A 20,295-nucleotide genomic window follows, 5' to 3' on the forward strand; every position below is an offset into this window, starting at 1 on the left:
CCCTAGATGGATGGGTATATATAGTCCTATACATGAGCTCAATATACTCTAATACCCCCCCGCAGTCTGAACTACCGGCACAACGGTGTTCAAGACTGGACAACAAGAAAACCAACACAACACCCCCCGCAGTCTGAACTACCGTCGCAGCGGTGTTCAAGACTGGACAGGAAGCAAGTACAAAAGGGCAAATACCCCCCCCCCGCAGCCACAACTAGCCACCTGCTACGTTGAGGCTGGAGCGAAACTCCAAGAAGGTCGAAGAGGGTAGTCCCTTGGTGAAGATGTCAGCAAACTGGGAGGTGGTCGGGACATGGAGTACCCGAACATCGCCGATGGCGACCCTATTGCGCATGAAGTGTAGGTCGATCTCCACATGCTTCGTCCGCTGGTGCTGGACGGGGTTGGTGGAGAGATACACGACGCTGACGTTGTCGCAGTAGACGAGCGTGCTCTTGGCGAGCGGGCTGTGGAGCTCTGCCAAGAGCTGTCGTAGCCAGGACGCCTCCGCCACGCCGTTAGCGACAGCACGGTACTCCGCCTCGGCACTGGAGCGGGAGACAACCGGCTGCCGCTTGGACGACCAGGAGACCAGGTTGCCGCCCAGGAAAACGGCGTAGCCGGAAGTGGAGCGGCGAGTGTCCGGGCGGCCAGCCCAGTCGGCGTCGGTGTAGACAACCAGCTCAGCTGAGGACGAGCGGTGAAGCACCAGGCCGAGGTCCACAGTGCCACGGACGTAGCGGAGGAGATGCTTCCGCGCAGCAAGGTGTGACTCCCGGAGATCATGCATATGGAGACAGACCTGCTGAACAACGTATGTGAGGTCTGGCCTGGTGAAGGTGAGGTACTGAAACGCGCCGGCCAGACTCCGGTAGGCAGTAGGATCAGCCACCGGATCACCCAGATCAGCAGACAACTTCGCCTGAGTGTCGACAAGAGTGGAGCAGGACTTGCAATCAGTCATCCCAGCCTGCTCCAGAATATCCAGTGCGTACTGTCGCTGGTGAAGGAGAAGACCAGACGGGCGAGGCTCAATAGTGACGCCCAAGAAGTGGTGGAGCTGACCCAGATCCTTCATAGCAAACTCCTGCTGTAGAGAGGAGATGACACTCTGAAGCAACTGATGACTGGAGGTTGTGAGCACAATGTCATCGACATAGAGCAGCATATATGCAGTCTCATCCCCACGATGGTAGATGAAGAGAGACGTGTCAGACTTGGCCTCGGTGAATCCCAATGTCAGCAGGAACGTGGTGAACCGAGAGTACCAAGTTTGAGGAGGCTGCTTCAGACCATAGAGAGACTTGTTGAACCGGCAGACCATATCCGGACGACTCGAGTCCACAAATCCCGTTGGCTGAGAGCAGTAGACAGTCTCCGACAGAGTGCCGTGAAGAAACGCATTCTTCACGTCCACCTAGTGCACAGGCCAAGAGCGCGAGAGCGCAAGTGAGAGGACCGTGCGCACAGTAGCAGCCTTCCCCACTGGACTGAAGGTCTCATCATAGTCCACACCAGGCCGCTGAGTGAACCCCCGGAGAACCCAGCGAGCCTTGTAGCGCTCCAGTGTTCCATCAGCCCGACGCTTATGCGTCCAGATCCACTTACCAGTCACCACATTGCAACCAGATGGATGTGTCACGAGGTCCCACGTCTGGTTGGCAAGAAGAGCCGCGTACTCCTCTTCCATTGCGCGATGCCAGTGAGGATCCGCCAAGGCGTCACGGACAGAGGAGGGTACCGGAGAGACCCGCGGAGAGAGTCGCGGCCTGAGACGCCATCCGCCGAGTCACCATGGGATGGATATGCCGAGGATTCCGGTGGACGACTGGCGGGTGGTACACCTCCGGCTCGACTCGAGAGCGAGCCGGTGGAGGCGGAGGCGACGGCGGCTCCGGTGTAGATGGCGACGGCGACGACTCCGGTGTAGGCATCGGAGGAGCCTCCGGAGCCAGAGTCGGCGCCGGTGTCGGCGCCGAACGACGCCGGTACACCTGCACCGGCTGAGCGTACCGCGGCGGCGCCGGAGTCGGCGCCGGACGACGCCTTTACACCTGCACCGGAGTTGGTGCAGCAGGAGACATCGAGTCCGCGTGTGGCGCAGCAGGGATCACCGGAAGCGGTGCCGGTGTGCCGAAATAATCTGCAGGGAAAGGAAAGACAGGTAAAGGTGGCTGAACCACCGGGTCTTTCGGAAACAGGGACTCCAGCTCGGGGTCAGGAGAAGGTGTGGAGGATGTGGAGTAGGGGAAATCCGACTCGTCAAAGACGACGTGTCAGGAGATCAGGACGCGGCGAGAGGTGAGGTCAAAGCGTCGGTACCCCTTGTGGTCAGAGGAGTAACCAAGGAACACACACCGAGTCGAGTGGGGCTCCAGCTTGTGAGGAGCAGTGGTGGAGGTGTTAGGATAACACGCACACCCGAAGACCCGAAGGTGGTCGTAGCGAGGAGGGATACCTAAAAGAGCGTGGTGTGGAGTGGGAGTAGGAGAAGCAGTGGACGGAAGGCGGTTGAGCAAGTAGGTGGTGGTGTGGAGGCTCTCCGCTCAGAAACAGGGAGGCAAAGAGGCCTGGATCAGAAGGGTGCGTACGACGTCGTTCGTCGTGCGAATCATCCGCTCAGCCTTGCCATTTTGAGGAGAGGTATACGGACAAGACATACGCAGCTGAACACCCCGAGAGAGAAAGAATGAACGGGAGGTGGAGTTATCGAACTCGCGACCGTTGTCACACTAGACGGCCTTAATGGTGAGGCCGAACTGAGTGGACACCCAGGCAAAGAAGTGGAGGAGGGTGGGGAAGGTCTCGGACTTGGCGCGCAAAGGAAAAGTCCAAGAGTAGTGTGAGAAATCATCGACCACCACCAGATAGTATTTGTAGCCAGAAAGGCTGAGAACATGGGAGGTCCACAGGTCACAGTGAACAAGATCAAATGCATGCGCAGCATGCGAAGAAGAAGAAAAGGGAAGTCGAACATGACGACCAAGCTGGCACGCATGGTAGAGGTGCTCAGCAGGAGCCGTAGTACAAGGAACATCTGTACTATGACTAAGCTGAGCCAGAACATCGTGGCCGGGGTGACCAAGACGGCAGTGCCAGGTGGTGGAAGACGGCGTCGCGGCAAAAGCAGCAGACGAAGAAGAAGGCGAAAGTGGTGCAACGGAAGAAGGAAGGCGAAGGGTGTAAAGGAGCCCCGTGCTGTCACACCGGAGTAGCGGACGCCGGGAGGCCAAATCCTTTAGAGTGAGGCCAGAAGAATCAAACTCGATGGAACAAGAATTGTCAGCTATAAACTGACGAATGGAAAGAAGGTTATAAACCATCTAAGGAGCAACAAGGACATTGGGAAGACGAAAAGAACCAGGACCAGAACCACGGCGGTGACAGGAAGGCAAGACCCATCGCCAACCATGATGGAAGAAGGACCAGAGGGGTGTGGGGGTCGTACAGAAGAGAGGATACCGGCATCTGGGGTGGTGTGGAAGGAGGCACCCGAGTCGGCGATCCACTCGGTGCGGACCGGCGGCGTCAGCCCCATGGCGCTGTAGGACTGCGCCAGTGTGGCCTAACCCCACCCCCAGGCCAGGCCGACTGCTGGCTGGGCTGAGTTGGCGGGGTCCAGAACGGCGCGAACAGGGGAGCAGCAGCGGCGAGGCGGGGTCCAGAACAGCGCGAACATGGGAGCAGCAGCGGCGAGCATGGCCGCCGGCTGGGGCTGAGGGCGAGGGGCCCCTCCCTGACCCTGAAATGGCCACATCGGGATGCGCCCTGCCCATGGGGCGCTGTAGGATGGCCAGTGCGTACCTCCAGGACCAGGAGCAGGAGTGGGAGCCGGAGTCGGGTCCGAAGTGCCCCGAGCACCACCACCACGTCCCCTCCGCCGACGACCCCGTGGTCTCCCCCACCCCTGGTCTGGCCGGTGAGAGGAGCCGAAGCCTCGGACTTGGCAGCGAGGAGGGCCGCTGCGAGAGCGGCGTCGGCCGAAGCAGCTCCGGCGACGATCGGCTGCCCGCGGAAGGCGGCGACGGCGAACGGCGCATCCGCGGGGGACATACCAAACGCCGCGGGCGCGGGAGGGAGCGGCGCCACGGGGCGCGTGTAGGAGCGCGGGCAGAGGCATCGCAGGCAGAGGCACCGCAGGCGCAGCCACGGGCGCCATGGGCGTGTGCAGGAGCGCGTGCGCGGCAACGGGCGGCACAGGCGCCGCCACGGGCAGCGCGGGCGCTGGAAGAGGCACCGCGACCGCGGCCCTGGGTGGCGTGGGTGCAGCGCCATGGGCGGCGGCGGCTGGCACGCCCGCGCCAGCGGCCCCCGCGCCGTAGGCGGCGGCGGCCACGGCGCGCGCGACGCCCGCGGTGTCCTCGGCGCGGGCGGCGGCGCCAGGCACGCCCTGGGCTGCGGCAACAGTGGCGCGGAGGGCGGCGGCGACGGCGGCGGCCTGGGCGCCGCCAGGCACGCCCGCTCCCGCAGCCCTCGCGGCCTGGAAGGCAGGGGCGGCCTGGAAGGCATTGCCCGCGCGCTGGGCAGCCTGGAAGGCAGGGACGGCGGCGTCATGGAAGGCAGGGGCGGCCTGGAAGGCATTTCCCGCGCCCTGGGCCTGGGTGGCGGCGCCCTGGCCGGCCTGGAAGGTAGGGGCCTGGGCGGACGCGCGCGGGGCGTCCTGGAAGGCAGAGGCGGCGGCGCCCCCAGCGCTGGCGGCTAGCGCAGCAGAGGCAGGGGCAGCGCGGGCGCCAGGGCCTGGGCGGTGGCGGCGGCACACCCCCCTAGGGGCCGGATCGGGCGGCGGTCGCGGGCAGAGGCCCCCGCGGCAGCAGGAGGAAGGAAGGAGGAGAGGAGAGGGAAGGAGAGGGGAGGAGGCGCTGGCAGCCGGCGGCCAGCCTTGGCGGCGGCGGCAGCCAGGAAGAGGGAGAGAGAGGGCTACCCTAAGCGAATGATACCATGTAGGAAGGAATTATAAGATGTATTCCTCCAAACTTTAGATGGGTGGGTATATATAGTCCTATACATGGGTTTCTAGATGGACTACATGCCAGTTTTATCCATTGACACACGCTTGGTATACTGCTGGTGACCCCGGCACCCCTATGCTCTCCAGTCAGCGTATGCCGCCTTCTATCATGATGATTGTGGAGTGAAAACAAGGTCAGACATACTATCCACCCCCTTCCTCTCTGACACGTACCTGGCTGCCTACGCAGCTAACCACATTTAACGCTCACTGCAGAAGCAAGTACAGGCTGGGCAGTTTATATTCAATCAACCCAGAGCGTTCCTCCCCCACACGGCCTCACACTTCAGTTCAGAGGAGCCCCAGCAGAGCTCATCTCTGCTTCCTGTGTCCTCCATGACAGAGAATCTCCACTCCAGGAAAATGGTACAGCCAAAGAAGTTTCGTGGAGTCCGGCAGCGCCACTGGGGTTCCTGGGTCTCCGAGATCAGGCATCCCCTCCTGTAAGTCCCTTCCCTCCCTCTAATCTTCAGCGAAGAACATAGACTGGTGATGCAACCATAATTCTGAGTTGCAATGCCTACATTTTTGTGATGCGTACAGTAAGAGGAGGGTGTGGCTGGGCACCTTCGAGACAGCAGAGGAGGCAGCGAGGGCATATGATGAGGCCGCTGTGCTGATGAGTGGCCGCAACGCCAAGACCAACTTCCCTGTCCAAAGGAGCAGCACAGGCGAGCCTGCCCCAGCTGCAGGAAAGGACGCTCGCAGCAACATCGCCGGTGGCTCCTCTACAGCCAACCTGTCCCAGATTCTCAGTGCCAAGCTCCGCAAGTGCTGCAAGGCACCATCACCTTCCCTGACCTGCCTCCGTCTTGACCCTGAGAAGTCCCACATTGGCGTCTGGCAGAAGCGTGCAGGAGCTCGCGCCGACTCCAACTGGGTCATGACCGTGGAGCTCAACAAAGAGGCAGCGTCCACTGATGCAGCATCACAGTCTACGTCAGTAACAACTGCTTCACCAGCAACAGCGATGGATGACGAGGAGAGGATCGCGCTGCAAATGATCGAGGAGTTGTTGAGCAGCAGTAGCCCAGCTTCACCATCGCACAGAGATGACCAAGGCCGTTTCGTCATCTGAAAAGTTTGGATCAAACAGCACAATGAAGTCACCATCTCAGATCAGAGTTTCGCTAGGCTGGTTGGTACACAAGCAGTTCAGGTCGCTCCAGTAATATAGATATGTGTCTATTACTAAATCCAACTTACAAGAACTATAAGTTTGCAATTGTGTGCAGTTTTAAGTAAAAGCTCTAAATACACATGTTCCTATCAAGATACTTTGTTACATATCAATGTCAGTGATATAATTGCTTATAAAGGAAATAAATAGACTATGATTGTGTTACTGTTCATACTTTGTTTGGACCCCCGATGTTGAACTCTGTTGAGAAATCTCAATAACACAAATTTGAAAAGAAGAGTCTTACTTTCTTTCTTCAAATGAAGAAGAAAAGGCTGAACAAATAAATCTCAAAACAGAATGAAGGCGGTATTTGTGAATAAAACCTCTGCTTTATGACAGAATTATTTCGAAGGGCCATACTCTCTAAGATATCATCACTAAGTGTATTTCATACCAACTCAGTACTCATTTAATGTGAAGAAATACATGTACATGGCATCTAACACAAACCAGCAAGTAGACAACACGTTTATTTAATCGTCATATCAACTAAAGCAGTCACTCTAGTGAAGGCAGTTATGCAGAAATGGATAGAATTCAGTGCGGAGAACAAGATGCAAATTATTTCACTAAAAAGACATCCATTAGAAACTCAAGGTTTTGCATTGGGTTTGTGGAAACACACATTTTTGGCACTTCTAACACCATCTTACAGGATCAAGAAATGTGGTGTTTTTTGGATGTTCAAACCCACATCACCGGTCACCACTGAACAGTAATGGAGAATGAAACGTTTCAGGATGCTCTCTTCTGCCAATCTTGTGTTAATAAATAGGTCATGAATAATAATATGTTCAACATCATATAACCATCACACCTCTGCAATGTGGACGTAGATATGCACCAAGGGTGAGAGCGATGAACCCAACATATGGACCATCAAGGTGTGCAACAAACACTTTAAAGGCCTTGAGGTCGTATTTTGAGGGACCGAAACTGGCGATCAGAGGGGGGGGGGGGTGAATGGGAGCCGATCAAAATTTCTCCGAAATTCGAATCGTCGGCCTATGTCCCAAAATCACCACAAGCCCTCCCACCCAGGTCAGCGAGAATAGCTATCTCGAAGCGAAAGACCCAGGTTGCAGCATGGAAGCAAAGCGAGTGAAACTTCACAAATTGCAGCACAGCACACACAGACCGGTCTGACCGGTGTACTGGACCGGTCTGAGCGGTCGGGCTGGGAATTTCAAACTGCAGACCGGTCAGACCGGTTGCACAGACCGGTCAGACCGGTCTCTCCCAGTCAGCCCGCCAACAAAGCTCCAAATCTCAATTCTCGAGCAAACGAAGTCCAAATCCAACGAAACTTGGAGGAAAGCTTCGTAACTACCCCGTGAACATATCCCCAAAGGATCTCACCCAAAAGATTCATGGATTGAGAGAAATCGAGGTAAGATCAAAGAGGATTGGGGTTTTCTCAAGAACACAAAATCGCCAATTCGTGAGAACTCTCGATTCCAGGGGGTTTAGCACTAGGCCATAAGCATAGGAATCATTCCAAAGAGTTCATCAAACCACGAAATCAAAGGCTCGATTCCTTTAAACACGAATCATCCAAAATAGAGGAAATCAAGACCAAAACGCAAAGGAGAAGGGAGAGGACGAGTACTCAGCACACAAAGGTGAATCTCAACAGGATCTCATTCATAAATTACGGAGGAATTCACCTATACAAAGCTAGAGCCATCCGCCCATCATCCACCCTCTAGAATTGAGAGATTAGCTATACCTACCCCTCTTTTGCGTTGGAGTCCTTGGCCCTAACCTAGAGCAGGGGCTGGGAGAAGGAAAAACTCTGAGGAAACAAAAGACTCAAGAGACTCACCCAACCACGGGCTGGTTGGGGTATTTATACCCGGCTGCTGCGGCCAGACCGGTCAGACCGGTCCAGGGGACCGGTCAGACCGGTCGGGCAGCAGCACCCCGCTGTACAGCCTCGATCGACGGCGGAGCTTCTTTCTTCGACTCGAAGTCTTTGCTGCGATGCCGCCACGTCGACGAAGATCCGGTCCGCGGTTTTGGAGGGTCCGCGAAACCCAGGTAGGTGGCCGGTTTTGAGAAAACCGCCAAAACCTCACGCGCGGGAAGATTCCCGCCTCCACGCCGTAGCCCTAGACGTCGTTCCCGCCTCGGCCTCCTGACGGCCCTAGACGCCGCCCGATGCCCGTCACCTCCTCGCCCGCAGCGAGGCCCTAGAAGCCGTCGACGCCCGTCGCCTCCGTCAGTCCCGAGACCGACACCCGTGCCTCCACGACTTGGCGTCTTCAACCGCCGTCCGCCTCCTTGGTTTTGTGGCGCAAACCAAGAAACCCGCCTTCCGTCGCCGCTTGCGCCCTCGATTCAGGAGTGGACGCCACAACTGCTGCCCGGTCCGAGCTCCGGTCCCGGCTGCCCTTCACCGCCGTCCACCGCACGGTCCATCGGCCACAGCACCTCCACGGCAGCTCCCCGTCGACACTCGACGCCCGTGTACCTGCAATCCAAAGACCAAGCGCACGATCACACCGCACGGTTGACAATTCACTCATCACAGGCATGATAGAGTACTCTCGTTCCTCATATTTCTCCTCATTGAATAAGCAAATGTAATATATAAATAATTGATAATCATGATAGGCTACTACAGACAAAATGTCATCATGACCAGCATAACAATTGCCTTCAGGCTAGGAATAATCAATATTCAGGTCTCAGAATTTGGATTGGCATCTGGCACCAGCATCCCCAGGGTGGGAACTGGAGCTATACCACACCAGAATAGAGGCATCCATGTGATTGTTTCATGCGGAAAGCATATAATCTTAATATAAGAAGATGAGGGGCCTAACTTGAGAAATACAAAAACGATCATATAACAACCCACACCTTTAATCCATATCCAACGAAATTTTTGCAATCCTTCTGAGGAGCCAAAATGTTTAGCAAAACATGGATTTGTTAACTACTCTGAAATTATTTTGGAGCCCAACTCACTTATAGACAATGTTCTTACGGCGTTAAGGCGAGTTGTGGCGAGTCACCACCGCCTAGCTGCCTAGGCGGGCTAAAACGCCTAGGCGGGCCAAAACAGGGGAGCGCCTTGTCGCCTAGGCGATGCCATAAGAACATTGCTTATAGACACACAAAAAAAACCACAAGAAAGATCCATCTGATGTAACTAAGAGACGGTCATCCAGTTAAATGCACTAGTGAAAATAGTTTACATAGTGGTGATCATCAACTTCTGAGGTAGTAAATCGCAACGAGCAATCCTTGTAATATAAAACATTAAGCTGAAAGAACCCCACCCAATTTGTATCTTAGCATGGATGCAAACACAACAATGGCAAATCAAAACAAGATGTTCATGATGAGTGCTTGTTTTCTTTCAGAACTCAAAGAACACAATGCCAAAAAAGCAAGTATCAGCTCCATGGTTGGATTTGGAGGTTGGTCCAAAGCATGCAGTCAATGCTAAGGGCCCAGCCAATTAGTTGGTCAGTCGTAAAGTACGATTGTATTAGAGAAGAAAACAGAGCACCGAGAAGGAAACTAGATTCTCACCATAGTCGATAAATACTAAGTTTTGGTGTGTCATAGAACACAGCATTACATTCAGTACATAACATAATGAAATAGCATCTGATTAAGACCTGAAGGTCTCCATTCCTTTTGAGAGAGACTTTCTGGATAGCTACGTAAAAGAGCCAAGATAGTTAGTATGCTGTTTTTCTAATCTAGACTTTGTCTAAATTGAATAATGATGTTTGTCTCAATCACATGTTTCACATAAAGTTATGTTTGACAACTTCCAGTGGCACTAGCTGATTCCCCTTGAAATTTCTGAAGTCATCTCCAATAACCACCATTGTATCTCCTTGCAGTTATAATTCTTTCCACACTATACACGTAGTATCAATAATTCATTTGTCAATGTGTAGAATAAAACTGAAGCATGTGATCTCCGAGAAACAGGAATTACAGATAAACAGTAAACAGAGCCTACCTTGGTGTAGGTGGGTTCATCTTTCATAACTGGAGAAGGTAGTATCTATGAATTGATCATCACTTATATAATCCACATTGATGGTGATCTTGGGCGCTGTATGGCTAAAAGCTAATCAATACAGTCGGTTTTATTCATCAAAATATGGTAGATATGAGCCTTGTGTCAAGCACTAATAGATTACAACATAGACGGTATGTGGATGTTTGATAGTGTGGCCACATACTCAAGAGGTCAGACATAACCCTCCAAATTTTCTGCTATTCTGTGCTCGATAAATTCTGGTACCACATTAGCTGGTCAAGGAACTTCTATGATGCAAAAGCAAGCATTGAATCTGTCCAGCAAGATAGCTGTAGTGGTCCCATAACATTAACTCTATCCTTTGCATCAATCCTATTCTAATAACCAGTGATGTCATCTCAAATAAGACTGTTAAGCAACTAAGCATAACATATTTAGTTATTCACTTTGTGATTGTGATCTTGTAATACATTAGATCTCCCAAAAATGGTTTAAATAAAAGATCGCATGTATGTGCTGCTTGATTAAAGTAAACACCAAGGGTAAGGATGGTTGAATGTTGCTGCAATCGTAAAGAGATGCTTGTATATAGAAAAGACAGTTTGCAGAACAGAACAATATTGGCATGCTGTCATAACAGTCACAATGAATACTATATCTGCTGGTTAATTTGTTATTCACTGAATCTTATTTTCCACTCAAACTATGGGAGTAGGCAGTAAAAAAGGGACTTGAAAGAGTGGAAAATACCTACAGATTGTCCTTAGATAGAAGTGCATGGAAATCAGCTATCCAAGTACCCAGACCAGAACCATGAGTGATCTTTAATTCTTTGTATTCCCTAATACAGTTCTTTTCTCTTTCTTTTCCCCCTTTGGCGGTGCGTCACGTAGGCTTTCAGCTCTAACCTACCCAAATTGATTGGGACTAAAAGGCTTTGTTATTGTGGAATTATTGATAGTAGTGACCTTTCCAAAATTACGCGAGTGCTCCTAAACCTTGCATGAATATGCAGGGAGTGAACAGAAAATAATTATAACAATAATAACTGAAACGTTAACAATTAAGGGTTATGTAATTTAGACTCCAGCCATATTTTTCAGCATACTTACTTCTCATCAAATTGTTATATTGTCAGATTCAGCACAGAATCTTTTGCTACCAATGATCTACTGACAGTTTACCAACCCATACTAGACCTTTGGTAAGGACAACCACTATAGCTTAAGATCCAACCTGCCGCTTTGAGTAAGGCAGTACCACAGATCCACGACGTAGTGGTCCTGAAGTATTGTTTATTCATTGTCGATTGTTGATGTTCTATTCATTCAGATCAATATATGTTTCATACCCTCACCACTCTTACGGGATTGTAGAAGGTAGCGTTAACCAAAATCACAATATTACTTACTCAGTTTTCAGCAATAGCACTGTTTTTCATTCAGGTTTACCAGCATTCCTATTATTCAAAATAAAGAACACACATAAAATAGTTGAAAATGCAGCACAGGAAACCGAGAAAAGTTAACTGTATCATTTGCCAACTTACATTTTTTGCTGCAGTTTACATATACTGTACCTCCTTTATGTTTCCTGAGCAAATTTATCTTAGACGTCATGCACTCAGAAAAAATCTTTGACTGTTTGCACCTGTTGGGTCAGCAAATGCTTCAAATTCTCAGGAAAATTATGAATTCCACAGATAACCAAATTATCCTTTTAGGTGGACGAATCTTTAGATCAATTGCAAAGACAGTCCCAGATAAACATGCAATAGCATCATATTTGGCATGAAGAAAGATTCTGAGCAACTTTTTTACACATCTTGGCCAAGGATGAGACCTCGAACTCAATTTTCTCTTCCTCTCGCTACCAAGGGAAACACCAGCCATGTATCTTGAATTTGCAAGTTCCCGGGGTATTGGAGCTCCTGCAGTCTTCAGAACCGGAACAAGCTCTTTAAAAATCTTCCTATCCTCCTCATTCACAAACACAATAGCCATACCCTCCTCACCCATCCGAGATGCCCTTCCAACTTGGTGAATATATTCATCAATGGAATTTGGTATGTCAAACAATATCACTTGGCGCACTTTCAGGAGATCCATTCCACGACCCAGAACCCCAGTAGAAACTAAAACAGATACTTCTCCTGTCAAAAACCTTCTCAAACTCTCTTCTCTCACTCATCGTCTTCTCGCCATGGATAGAAATCACCTTTAATCCAGTAGCAACAGTAATTGCTTCAGACAACAGATCAGCACCGACTCTGGAACTCACAAACACAACAGCAGGAGGTTTAAAGTGCTGCTTGCTTTTGATTATCTCAAAAATCTTCTGCTTCTTCTTAGACTCCACCCAAATGACCACTTGTTTGACCGATTTGTTTGGTCTGCTTGGGTTCCCACAAGAGATACGTATAACAGTCTTAGACAGTGAGTTAGACATCTTCTCGACTTCCAAATCTAATGTTGCTGAAAACATCATAACCTGGGGGTTTGAAAGAGACTGAAAAATTTGCATGGCCTGATCCCTGAATCCCCTCTGCAGCAAACAGTCCACTTCATCCAAAACGAATACAGAAACATCGGAAAAGTCAACATCGTGTTTCATGAGAAGATCAATTAGCCTTCCAGGGGTGCCAATAATTAACTCAATACCATTTTCAATCCTGTAAATTTGCTGAGCCAATGGATCTCCACCAACAACTAGAGCAGTTTTGAAAGGCAAACCTTTTCCAAGCTATGATACGCGGATACTTCGCAAAACTCACGTACCGGTATCGGATACCGTATCGGATACCCGTACTCCACGGATACTCCCGGATACGTATCCCGTAAGTATCGGACTATTTAGATATTTTCAAATAATAAAAATAAATCGGATACTCGTGGGATATCTGTGGATATCTGTCCGATACCTTCAAACCCTAACAACACCACTCAATCGCTTCGTATAAAGGTCCTCCGTTCAGCTGTGCCACCCTCTCATCCCCACTCGTGCAGCCGCAGGCCCGCTGCAGCCTCGCACGGCTCTCTTGCTGTCACCGCCGCTCGGCCACCCGCCCACGCCTCCTCTTGCTCCTTCCCCGCTGCTCATCGCTACCTTGCCGTCACCGCCACCCGCCCGTGCCTCCTCCTGCTCCTTCCCCATCGCTCGTTGCTCCCTTGCCGTCACCTCCGCCCGCCCACCCGTCCGTGCCTCCTACTGCTCCAGCGGCTGCGCGGCCTGTCCAGACAGAGGCCCGCACATCTGTTAAAGCACTATTTAGGGTCGTGCTGCGCTGCTGGAGCTCGCCGCTGGCGGGCCGCCATGGCCGCCGCTGTGGCAGAACCACCTGAATTATCCCGGCTCAAGTGCGCATGGCATCACCATAAAGGCAACACTAGCTCAAACGCACTTCAAACGGAACAATTCTTGGTCTGTTGGGTAACGCCCCGATACAACCACCAGTTCTCGGATCGAACAAGCATACCCCGCACGAAGGCGAGTCCAGAGATATTACAACCACAATTTTACAACACATGCATAGTAATGATTACAAACTAGTTCAAACCATTATTACAAAACCAACTTTGGTAAAACAGTTATACAAACCATAAGTGTAAAGTTTCAGAGTTTAAATAGCGGAAGATAACACACGACGGCTACAACACGTCGCAAAAAATACCAGGCTAGCCCAAGCATGGTATTACTCGTCAAGGTCATTGCTGGTCGAAGACGTATCCCACTCTACGGACCAGCCAGGAGGTAAAGAGCAGGGATAGGTCAAGCTAGCGATCTGTTCCACAAAACTCATACATGAAAAGGGGTTCAACAGCAAGACTGAGTATTCTAATACTCAGCAAGACTTAACCGTCCTCGGGTATAATTAGCCCACCTTAGTTAGACTATGCAAGGTTTTGTGAGGCTCTGGTTTTCCTTTTGCTGAAAAGCAATAAAGAGTAGGTCCTTACTTTCAAGTTTTAACTTTCAAGATTCTAGTTGATTAACCATTCTATATAAGCAACTACTATCCAATCATGGTAGAAAACTAAGCAAACATCAAGATTGATAAATAATATTATTGCTCTTATTACTCTGTGTGGCAAAGGGATCAAGCAGTCTCATTTCATCGTGAGAGGCGGACGATTCTGAATCGAAATTCAACCTGACCAGGCAAACCTAACACACACGTCTGGAACACCGTCGGGTCGTTCCCAAACAACCGTTGATCTTTCTTTCCGGCTTGTGGATAGTGCCACTCTCCCCGACTACAGGGCTCCAAGCAGGGGCGGAGCCAGGAAGTGTTTTTTTTCATTGTTAGGGGGGCCAACCATATAAATTTCTAAAAAAATTTAATCAAAATTCAAATTTGTAGTGTTAATTTAGAGATCATGGGGGGCCAGGCCCCTATCCGCCCCCCTCCCTCCGCCCCTGGCTCCAAGGCCGAACCTTGTCCCTAGAAGTCGTAGTGTTGCGCAACATAAAAATAAAACCTATCCCTAAGAGAGAGTGGGAGGTATATCCACTCCCCGATCCAATCGGCTACTAGGCTTGCCGCGTACCATATTTACGGCACGTGGCTAGTACTTTCAAAAACTTAACCACCGCTACCACACACCGCGACCTTAACAAGTTCATCAACACAGACGGGGTCTCACATAAGGTCATGTTATCGAACACAACCCCGTCTGTCGTCTTTACATTGATAACAAAAAGTAAACAAGCAATTTCTATAAAGCTCGCGAGTGACAGGCAATCACTCGACTTTTACCGGTCCTATAAGCTTAGCAAGTAGTCGAACTCAGGTCTAGTGTTCAGTACATAGGTTCCTAGGATCATGCATCTAGAGTTTCAATTCAAATCATAAGAACTGTAAATGCACAAGTAAGTAATAACAGTAAATGATAATAATTTGAAATATAGGTTATGTCCGGGGCTTGCCTTCTCGGTAGTCGCTAACTATTTCAGCTCTAGGCTCTTCCGAACTTTGGTCCGGGGCTTCAGTTAGTTCAGCAGTGTTCACTTGAGCTTCGAGATCACCTCCGTCAGACTCCGGAATCAGCTCGTACGTCCCGTCCGATAAAGTAGTCGTATCTATATGTAATGCAAGAACAACATTAAAAACACACATGGGCAATCGTTTATAGAGTAGTTAAATAACAAATCTAACTACACAAGGCATCATGATCAACAACACAAATGAAGTTTACTAACTTCAAAAACAAGTGGGGGTGATTTCCTATAACAAGTAATTCATGGTTTGCTAATAAATAAACAACTCAAATCACAAATAGAAATAAATTTAGCAAAAATTAATCTAAACAGAACATGAACAGATTAAGCTACCCTGTAAAAATCATGCCAAAACATTTAGCCATTTATTCACAACAAATCATTCATTCAGACAACACCTAGAACAAGTTTGAATTATACAGGTCAATATAGAGCAAAGCAGAAGTTAAAAATTTAACAGGAGGTCGACACAAGGATGATTTAGCTACTGTGAATTGTTCATGATTTTATCTACACAGAAATAATTATGAGAAAAATAAACAAACAGAACAACAGATTAGCAAGATTCATTTTTAGCTCCTGTTCTAATCATGAACTATGGCTCAAACTTCATGTACAATCTAAAATATCCAAAAAGATCACTCATAAATATTTTCATGATTTATCATAAGCACGAACTATTTATCATAAATAAAGTCTACTAAACATGCATTAAATCACATAAATAGCTACACATGAGAACTGACCACGAAATATTTATAGCAACACTAGTGTTATAAGAACAAACTACCATAAAAATTTCACTACAAGACAAGCTTTTAATCATCAGATAAGAAAAAGATTAAATAACTAGTCTTTATTTACCTAGTGACACAAAACAACTTGTACAGCAAAAACTTGCAACAAACACCTACAATATTATGGTTCTACTGCAAAGAGCTTTACACAAGGATTCCAGAACATCAAGATTTGCTATTTTATGAATTTTGTACGAATTTATACTGAATTCCAAAGTTCACTGCTAGAAATTACAAAGAAGTCCTTAGAGCACTATTCAACTGAGTCACGGCCTACTCAAATAACCCCCTGGGCTTTCTGGAATTTCAAACCCGAGGTCCTTGGGCCGGGTCAGAGGGGGAGCGCGGGTTTGACCGGCCGTTTCCCGGCGAGGGGCTCACCGGCGGCGAGGGTGGAGGGGTGTGGAAGCTTCACGGGTTCAAGATGCACCTCAGGGTGGTCTTGAGGTGCTGAGAGGGGCTCGGAGGCGGCAGCTCGATGGAGCAGGGCGGGTCAGCGGCGGAGGAGAACGGCGGCGGGGTGACTCCGGTGAGGGTTGGGCGAGGGGAGGTGGTCGAGGAGCTACGCGGGGTCGAGGCGCAACTGCTGGAGTGGTCAGCGTGGGCGGTGGAGCTACGGAGCTACGGGTTCCACTGCGGACAGGCGCGCGGCAGAGCTCGGGCTACGACGGCGAGGGGGCTCCAGTGGAAATTGGTCGACGGGAAGTAGTCAGGAAGGTGTGAGAGGGTGAGGCGGAGCTGTTGGGGGTGCTGGTGTGAGCGGAGCGGCTCTGGGAAGGCGGGTCGACAGCGAGGTGAGCTCGCCGGCGTGCTGCGGAGCGGCGGCGTTCTGAGGCGTGGAAGCGAGGAGAATGCAAAAGAGCGAGAGGAATGGATTTCTAGGGCTTTTGTAGTGCCCGTGCGCGCGCGAGGGGAAGGCGGTGGCCTCTGCAGCGAGCTCGCCACCGCGACGGCGAGGTGGCGGCGGCGCGGACGCTTCTGGGCTCGGCGGCGCGCGTGGCACGGCCGGGGGGCTCCAGCGCGAGGCAACAGGCGGGGGAGGAGGAGCAGCGCGACGCGTGGGCGCCAGCGCGATGCAGGAGGTGGCCGGGAAGGCTCTCCACGGCGCCGGCGGTGGCGCTCTGCACAGCGGCGGCGAGAACAGAGCAGGGAGCTGGAGGAAGGGGATAAGGGCTAGTTTGCAATTTCTAAAAATTACAGTGACTAAACTGTAAACCAGCGATAACTTTTAAAATAGGGCTCAAATGAAAAAGTGCCCAACATGAAAGTTGTTCAATTTTTCAAGGTCTACAACTTTGATGTTGTGCAAAAATTTATTTGATCAAAGATTCAAGAGCTAATTTTGAAAACATAAGAGTGATTTTGGATTCTAGGAATTTTGTCTTTTTCAATGCAATTTCACTTCAAATTTAGACTTAAAAACAAAATTTGCTGCCATGCAATAAATGCTATATTAAAAAATAACTATAGAAAGAACCTTGCATAAAATCATAATTACACATATAATCTTTATATTTACAAAACGGTCCTTTTTGAAGCAATTCACGCACATGACGCATATAATATATACACAACTACTGTGCAGACACCTAGGGTGTTATAGCCGGAGCACGCCTCTGGACGGCCCGTGCGACCGCTAGAGAGGGAGAGGATGAGCCGCGGCCTCCGGAGAGGGAGAGGAGCCGCGGCCGCCGGAGTTGGCCGCTACACAGAGAAAGAGAGAGAGTGCCGGAGGTTGGGGAAAAGATAACCCCATTCGTGGAACAGACGAACAGATAAGATAAGGTTGATTTTTTTTCCTTTGCCCCTTCCCTTTTCTAATAATTATAGAACATCTGAATATATGAGTTTATGACGCATTATAGTCTCTGGAACTTCTATTTTCTCACATTCTAATTCCTGAAACTTTTATTTATTTTTATTTTTTATATATATTGGCGTATCCCCATATCCTTATTTTTGAAAAAATAGCGTATCGGAGTATCCCCGTATCGCGTACCGGTATCCGTATCCGCGGATCCGGGCAACATAGTTTCCAAGCACTTTTGCTTGCTCTTCCACCTGCACGCATAGCTCTCTAGTTGGAGAAAGAACTATAGCCAATGGTCCTCGCTTGACTGTGCATTGTTGCGATCTTACTTGTGAACAATGAGCAATTATGGGAATAAGAAAAGAAGCAGTTTTCCCTTAACCAGTATCAGCAGAAACAAGTAAGCTTCTATTACTCATTGACGCAGGGATAACTTGCATTTGTACTGGAGTAGGCATACAATATCCTGCAGTCTCAAGATTGTGCACAAGCTTCTCAGGAAGACCACATGAAGAGAAACACATGATTGGATCAGGAACAGCCTCACCCTTGACACAAATGTCAAGCTTACTCCTCAGCGCAGCAATCCGGCTGTCAGCCAAAGTAGGTATATTTGGAAAATTAGTGTCCTTAACGCAGATATTCTCATCGCCCAAAGGAAGATTCACACGCTTTGTTGCGTGTACTGCTGGCTTTGTTTTAGCAGCAACCCGAGCAAGAAGAGTTGTCTTGCATTCCACACTGCAGGTATCATCATCAGTCTGATCACATATATACTCCCCATATCGGCCACATACAACACAGCGAGGCTCCCCAGGAAGAGCTTCTCTCTGCTCAAAACATCTTTCCTTCACAGGTAAATCTGCAAAAGGAAAAAAAATACGAGGAAAAATACATTTTAATGCGTCTGGTTGAAATACAGGGGGGCACAGAATCCAAGATGTGCAGGTATATGTTCAGTTATTAAGAACGAGAAACGGGAAATAAGGATGGTATTATGTTTGCAAGAATAGGGGAAAAACAAAATCAAGCTAGCAGAAAAAAAAAAAAGAAAAGGGCCATCAGCTAATAAAATGAGTGAGCAAGGGCAGCAGATTTCATAACTTTGATTTTTAACCTCCTAACACGGAACATCAAGTTAAGTCAAGATAAAACTTGCATCTTTCCTACATGCAGTTTTATGGTTCATAACCAGATGTGTTCTCCGTAAAGAAATACTGAGTGCCATATTGATTATTTGCTGCAGAGTTTTTCCTTCCTTTTGTTTTCGTGACAAAAAGAATATATGCATTCCCAATAATGTGTTGTTTGCCGGAACATGCAGCAATCAATTCAGCACAGTTACCTTCCGACTCATTATTATCAGATGATGATACAGGCAAGTTATCAGCAGCTTGGTTATCCCCTCGCTCCATTCGGTCCAGGAAGGAAGACAAGCACCAAACAACTACACAGAACAAGAAAGGGGAAGATCAGCTCAGACACCTCAAATATTAACCCACTTGTTACGAGGAAGTAAACACGTCTTCTTATTTCCATAACAGATTCACAAAAGTTCCACAGGTTTCAGTTGGTATCTACGATCTGTACCAAGCAGAATACGAATGCGAGAGTTAAAAGCACAGCCCGTTACCCGCAGACTTGAGGGTCGCCGCCGCCGCCCGCCTCGCGCGCCGAAGCGCCCACGCCCCGAGCCCTTGCCGCAGCGGTCGCAGCAATGGTCTAGGGTTTGGAGCTTAGGGCGGAGGCGCCGCGGCCGAGCGACGGCTCCTCCGGCCCTGCCTGCCTGCGAAGACGAGGGACGCTGGCCTCCGACCGCGGCGGGGGCGGGCCGAGTGACCGGGTCCCCTAGGCGGTTGGCCGCGACCCGATGGGATCGAGAGCCCCTACACCCACCTCGGCCTCGTCGGGGGTGTGATTTGCCGCGAAGGAGGCCAACGGGAACTTGATAAGGGCAATTACCACATCCGCTTCAGCAAGAGATGGACGGAGGTTTCGCCGCCGCAACGACTCGCGGCTTCGTAGCACGGGACGGCGGCGGTGCCTGGAGAGGAGAGGAGCACGGCGCGGCGGCCGGCGAGGCTGCGGGTGAACCAGCGAGGGGAGGGAGCACGCGCGTCTTGGGCCTGCCAGTGAGAAACCGGAGGGAAAGTGGGCCTGTTTGTTTCCAAGGCCGTGTTGCGTTTTTAATCGCGGCTCGCTCGTAGTACGAAGTTGGAAAGAAGCGGAAAGTGGATTGGACTGGACCTTCATTGCGTTACGATCTGGGCCTGTCTCTGTTTTTCGTAGGCCTTATAGTCAGTTTTTGTTTAGATCAAAGGCCTTAAAGGCCCTGCTTTGTATTGAACACAAAAGGCCTTATAGTTAGTTTTGTGGAATGTTCAAATTTTTCCCCATTTGTTATTACAACGCGGCGTGCTCTCTCTCTTCCAGTCTTCCTGGTGGTTTTCAGCTACACCACTTGCACGAATGCACTTGCTCATATCGAGA

General features: G+C 49.9%; 2 protein-coding genes and 1 pseudogene across 2 annotated transcripts; 2 read left to right on the plus strand and 1 right to left on the minus strand.

Moving 5' to 3' along the window:
* The first annotated feature begins 4,273 nt into the window (after nucleotides 1-4,273).
* On the plus strand, nucleotides 4,274-4,702 carry LOC120653261 (glycine-rich cell wall structural protein 1.0-like). Its single transcript, XM_039931036.1, has one exon. It carries the CDS (start codon nucleotides 4,274-4,276, stop codon nucleotides 4,700-4,702), a length of 429 nt encoding a protein of 142 aa, XP_039786970.1.
* Nucleotides 4,703-5,260: 558 nt separating this feature from the next.
* LOC120655023 (ethylene-responsive transcription factor WIN1-like) lies at nucleotides 5,261-6,352 on the plus strand. Its single transcript, XM_039932739.1, has 2 exons — nucleotides 5,261-5,451; nucleotides 5,552-6,352. Exons 1-2 carry the CDS (start codon nucleotides 5,345-5,347, stop codon nucleotides 6,084-6,086), a joined length of 642 nt encoding a protein of 213 aa, XP_039788673.1. The 5' UTR covers nucleotides 5,261-5,344; the 3' UTR covers nucleotides 6,087-6,352.
* A 5,489-nt stretch (nucleotides 6,353-11,841) lies between these two features.
* On the minus strand, nucleotides 11,842-19,951 carry LOC120655022 (annotated as a pseudogene).
* Nucleotides 19,952-20,295: the final 344 nt, after the last annotated feature.

Source organism: Panicum virgatum, chromosome 1N, assembly GCF_016808335.1.
Source record: "Panicum virgatum strain AP13 chromosome 1N, P.virgatum_v5, whole genome shotgun sequence".
Lineage (NCBI taxonomy): Eukaryota > Viridiplantae > Streptophyta > Magnoliopsida > Poales > Poaceae > Panicum > Panicum virgatum.